Source organism: Perissodus microlepis, chromosome 16, assembly GCF_051167445.1.
Source record: "Perissodus microlepis isolate ML-2025 ecotype Zambia chromosome 16, ASM5116744v1, whole genome shotgun sequence".
Taxonomy (NCBI): Eukaryota; Metazoa; Chordata; class Actinopteri; order Cichliformes; family Cichlidae; genus Perissodus; species Perissodus microlepis.
In genome coordinates this window covers 33,435,720-33,441,719 of record NC_140476.1, presented here as the reverse complement: position 1 = coordinate 33,441,719, position 6,000 = coordinate 33,435,720, and the positions used below count along the sequence as shown (strand labels likewise).

Genomic DNA, 6,000 nt, shown 5'->3' with positions numbered 1-6,000 from the left:
CGAGCAGCATCACTCTCAGTGTAATCATTAAACTCCAGACTTTCATTTTTCTCCAAAGTTGAACTTTTCCCTTCAGTTTCATTCGCACTGTCACATCACTGTTTCACTGCGCCCTCGTTCAGCTGATAGAAGAGCATTGGCAGGATGAAAATGGGCTCTGACTGATAACGTGGGAGCTGCGTGCACAGGGACCTTAATGTGAAAAGAATTTCGTTAAGAAGTCTCCATCAGACTCTAGTCAGGAGACGCACAACATGTTGCATGAACACGCAGACTGGTGTGGACACGGGGCTGCCACTGACTCTTTGGAGCAGTGATCACATCCAAATATATTTTTTAGAGGCAGGACTGAGGATAAGAGTTGACCTGTTTTCACAATTGAAACAAATGCATGCGTCAATGCGATCTGCTGTTCCTACCCATCTAATAGTCCCTGCAGCGTATCAGGTCATTGTTGTGGAAGTCCTCAGACTCATTTAGTTGTTCAGAGTCTGTCTTGTCCTGCTGTCAGACTCCAGCTCCTCCGCCTTGGACTGATTATGATCCTTATTCTGCTGAGGAGATGCTGTGAGCCGCCACGGTGGCTCTGACTACAACACTGGTGCTTTAGCACTCGAACACACTCAGCCCCGGGTTGGATGTGAAAACGATAAGAGCGTCGTGAGGATATCAGCTGACATGAAACACAAACAGAAGCTGCCTCGACCTGAATGTTCAAAGGAGGCTCAACTCTTAGCTCACAGGGATTATTAGCTGTACATACAGGGACTCTTTGGCCATGTTTAGTGTGAGCGTTCGCCACTCTAACACTTTAAGCAGCCACACAAACTGCCTGGGCAGCAAACACCTGGTTAGATTTATATATCTGACCTGAAAGGAGGGAAGGAAACTCAGATTAATGTTGTCTGCTGTGGCAACACTGCTTATTCCATGACACAGTGAAACTGCCCGCGGCCCTCAGACTCTTCTGGGATTCAATTCAATTCAATTCAATTTTATTTATATCGCGCCAAATCACAACAAAAGTCGCCTCAAGGCGCTTCATAGATACAGAGAAAAACCCAACAATCATATGACCCCCTATGAGCAAGCACTTTGGCGACAGTGGGAAGGAAAAACTCCCTTTTAACAGGAAGAAACCTCCGGCCGAACCAGGCTCAGGGAGGGGCGGGGCCATCTGCTGTGATTGGTTGGGGTGAGAGAAGGAAGACAGGATAAAGACATGCTGTGGAAGAGAGACAGAGGTTAATAACAGATATGATTCAATGCAGAGAGGTCTATTAATACATAGTGAGTGAGAAAGGTGACTGGAAAGGAAAAACTCAATGCATCATGGGAATCCCCCGGCAGCCTACGTCTATTGCAGCATAACTAAGGGAGGATTCAGGGTCACCTGGTCCAGCCCTAACTATATGCTTTAGCAAAAAGGAAAGTTTGAAGCCTAATCTTAAAAGTAGAGATAGTTTCTGTCTCCTGAATCCAAACTGGAAGCTGGTTCCACAGAAGAGGGGCCTGAAAACTGAAGGCTCTGCCTCCCATTCTACTTTTAAATACTCTAGGAACAACAAGTAGGCCTGCAGAGCGAGAGCGAAGTGCTCTAATAGGGTGATATGGTACTACAAGGTCATTAAGATAAGATGGGGCCTGATTATTTAAGACCTTGTATGTGAGGAGCAGGATTTTGAATTCAATTCTGGACTTAACAGGAAGCCAATGAAGGGAAGCCAAAACAGGAGAAATCTGCTCTCTCCTTCTAGTCCCTGTCAGGACTCTTGCTGCAGCATTTTGGATTAGCTGAAGGCTTTTCAGTGAGTTTTTTGGACATCCTGATAATAATGAATTACAGTCGTCCAGCCTGGAAGTAATAAATGCATGAACTAGTTTTTCAGCGTCACTCTGAGACAGGATATTTCTAATTTTAGAGATGTTGCGCAAATGGAAGAAAGCAGTCTTACATATTTGTTTAATATGTGCGTTGAAGGACATGTCCTGGTCAAAAATGACTCCAAGGTTCCTCACAGCGTTACTGGAGGCCAAGGTAATGCCATCCAGAGTATGAATCTGGTTAGATACCATATTTCTAAGATTTTCAGGGCCGAGTACAATAACCTCAGTTTGATCTGAATTAAGAAGCAGAAAGTTAGCGGCCATCCAGGTCTTTATGTCTTTAAGACATTCCTGCAGTTTAACTCATTGGTGTGTGTTATCTGGCTTCATGGACAGATAGAGCTGGGTGTCATCTGCATAGCAGTGTAAATGTATGCTATGTCTTCTAATGATGCTGCCTAAGGGAAGCATGTATAATGTAAACAGAATTGGTCCTAGCACTGAACCCTGTGGAACTCCATAATTAACCTCAGTGTGTGAAGTGGACTCTCCATTTACATGCACAAATTGGAGTCTATTAGATAGATATGATACAAACCACTGCAGTGCAGTACCTGTAACACCTACAGCATGTTCTAATCGCTCTAATAGGATATTATGGTCGACAGTATCGAACGCTGCACTGAGGTCTAGCAGGACAAGCACAGAGATGAGTCCACTGTCAGAGGCCATAAGAAGATCATTTGTAACCTTCACTAAAGCTGTTTCTGTGCTGTGATGAGCTCTGAAACCTGACTGAAACTCTTCAAATAAACCATTCCTCTGCAGATGATCTGTTAGCTGTTTGACAACTACTCTTTCAAGGATTTTTGATATGAAAGGAAGGTTGGAGATTGGCCTATAATTAGCTAAGACTGCTGGGTCTAGAGATGCTTTTTGAGTAAAGGTTTAACCACAGCCAGCTTGAAGGCCTGTGGTACATAGCCGATTATTAGAGATAGGTTGATCATATTTAAGATTGAAGCATTAATCAATGGCAGGACTTCTTTGAGCAGTTTTGTAGGAATGGGGTCTAAAAGACACGTTGATGGTTTGGAGGAAGTAATTATTGAAGTTAACTCAGAAAGATCAATTGGAGAAAAAGAGTCTAACTTAACATCAATGGTACTAAGAGTAGCTGTAGATAATATTACATCTGTGGGATGATTACTGGTAATTTTTTCTCTAATGATAAAAATTTTATTTGTGGAGAAGTTCATGAAGTCATTACTAGTTAACGTTAAAGGGATGGTTGGCTCAACAGAGCTCTGACTCTTTGTCAGCCTGGCTACAGAGCTGAAGAGAAACCTGGGGTTGTTCTTATTTTCTTCAATCAGTGATGAATAGTAAGATGTTCTGGCTTTGCGGAGGGCTTTCTTATAAAGCAGCAAACTATTTCTCCAGGCTAAATGATGATCCTCTAAATTTGTGACACGCCATTTCCTCTCCAGCTTACGAGTCATCTGCTTTAGGGTACGTGTTTGAGAATTATACCACGGAGTCAGGTACTTCTGATTAGAGACCTTAGTTTTCACAGGAGCTACAGTATCCAGAGTCGTACGTAGTGAGGAGGTGAAATTATTAACAAGATAATCGACCTCTGTTGGGGTAGCGTTCAGATAGCTGCTCTGCTCTGTGTTGGTACAGGGCATTGAAGATGATAACAGTGGGTGGATTATATTCTTAAACTTAGTTACAGCGCTTTCAGAAAGACATCTACTTTGATAAAATCTACTCTCCACCGCTGTGTAATCAATTATTGTAAATGTAAATGTTATCAGGAAATGATCAGACAGGAGAGTCTGGGATGCAGGGATCTGCTGCAAGTCACAGGCACTGTTGGACTGAGTGTGAGTGGAACAGAGGCGTGGGTCAGTCAGTCCTCCTGAAGCCTCCAGCTTTGTGATGATCTGTCACAGCCACTTTTACTTTGGTGAAGCACTTGGTGGCTTACAGGTTAAAGGTTTGGGTTAGGCAGTGCAGGCAGCTGTAGTAACCTTCTCAGTCATCATCAGCAGACTGTCAGACATGTCAGAAGATATTCCAGATGTTGGTCTGCAGAGTCGTGCTAACATGTTTCAGCTAATCCGAGTAGAGTGTGTTTGCTCATATGTCTGCAGCCTTCTAACTGTAGGTGATCAACTGTAACAGAGATGCTGGTGTCATCTTTAAGTGAAGAATGGAGAAGGATTGACTGCGGTGCAGTGCTTACTTCACATTAGTGGAGGTAATGCACCCACGTTATTTGTTGACAATAATAAAGAACCAGGAAGAAGCTGACGTTAGTAATTTCTCCACATTTCCATATTCACTTCATCTAAATGATAAAATATGCGCTGAGTGACACGGCGGAGGAGGCAGACTTTTTGTTTGGAGGCTCCGAGTGATGGAGGAGGCTGGAAGCTCTGCAGCTCCTGTGGTGTCCGTGAAAACAAGCGTGTGTGTGCACAGGAAATTTACTGGCAGCTCTCAAAAGTCTATTTTTAACAAAAGTAAAATAAATAAATATTGTTGTCATCTAAACTGAACCGTTCTTCATCAGGCAGGAGAGTCAGCGATGGGCTGTGGCACTCTGTGAGCCTCGACGCCAGGAACCTACAGATCACTCTGACTGTGGATAACGAGCCCTCCTCCACTATTGAACTTTGGGAACAAGTGCAATGCAGAGGCAGCTTTTACTTTGGAGGTTAGTGGATTTACACACCAATATTAACATAGCTTAAGACGTTCCCCTTTACACTCTAACCGAATGTTTCTTGGGAATAAAAGCTAAAGGTTGTATCGTGTGTTATTTCCATCCAGGCTGTCCTGCGACTGCTCCAGACTGCCAGGGCTTTGCTCCGGCGTTCCAGGGTTGTATGCAGCTCATATTCATCAACAGCCAGCTGATGAATCTCAGTCATGTACAGCAAGGACTGCTGGGGAATTATAACGAGCTTCAGTTTGACACGTGCAATATAAAAGACAGGTAAAGTAGCCTGAATGTGTTTGAGTAAGAACATGGCTCAGACGTAGAGCTGCTGAAAGCATGCACACATGTGACTGTTGAATGTCAAACATTATCCAAGATGGCAGCACAGCCTCATCCATGCCCACTCTGTTAATTTGTGGATGACAGCGTGCTGCCTGCAGCGCAGCCTGAATGTCACTGACATCTTGTCCTATAGAGACAAACTGACAGGATCGTCCAATTAAAGTGCAACAGAAAACTGGCGAGTAGCTTCCCTGGCAGAGGACTATGCTAACAAGCTGCCTCCCTACTGTCCTGTGTGCCGTGCTCTCCCTCATTACCCTGCACAGCTGCGGGTCCTGTGAGCACCTTCATGTGGATCATGTACAGGATTGAAGTAAACATGCAGACTGCTTTTTCTTCAGTTTCACATGTCTGCTGTCTAAGCCAGCGTTTGCAAACACAGGAGTGACGGCAGTCTCCCGTGTCAGTGAGGCGAACGGCGCGCTGCAGGAAGTGACCGAATAAAGAAGGCGATGCAGCTCCAGGAGCATGCTTTGGTGCTCTTCCATGTAATTTCATTTTTTGAAGGGTGTCAGTCAAGAAGCAAACTGCCACTAGGATTACACAAACAGCATCAGGCTGTCTTTGATGAAACATGGCTGAAACTTTGGTGCAGATACTGCAGTGGTGTACAAACTCACCCTCCTCAAGATGAGTTCAGCCATCCTCTGTTTTCCTTAAGCAGCCATCCATCCATACGTCCATTTCTACTGCTGGGCACAGGGACAGCAGTCTCACTGTAGTCCAAACATCTCCCAGCCTCTGGCTCTTCTGTTTGGACACTGAATCAGAGATGTTCTCAAACCAAGTGAAAAACATTTCCATCATGTCCTGGGCCTCCTCTTGGATGGACGAATTACTCAGCTTAGATGCATCCAGAAGGCATCCTCACAGGAAGCCTGAACCATCACTGAGGGAACAGCAGCTCTACCCTGAATCACTCAGATCCTCATTCAGCCTCTGCTGTCACTTTATCATGGAGGCCAACATTTGGTGCATCTCTAAAGCTGAGCCAGGACACCCTTCAGCTTTTGGTTGGACCCTGTTCTTATTCAAATGATGACACATACAGCAGTACCACTGCTTACATTGTACCGTGTGGGCCAGTGGGCTGCACTGTG

General features: G+C 44.6%; 1 protein-coding gene across 1 annotated transcript in view; it reads left to right on the top strand.

Moving 5' to 3' along the window:
* The window catches only part of cntnap5a (contactin associated protein family member 5a), a 137,106-nt gene that overhangs the window by 85,445 nt on the left and 45,661 nt on the right, over positions 1-6,000 (top strand). The window contains exons 9-10 of the mRNA XM_084907935.1: positions 4,409-4,552; positions 4,669-4,834. Coding sequence (XP_084764061.1) covers positions 4,409-4,552; positions 4,669-4,834 — 310 coding nt within the window. The remainder of the gene's footprint in view (positions 1-4,408; positions 4,553-4,668; positions 4,835-6,000) is intronic.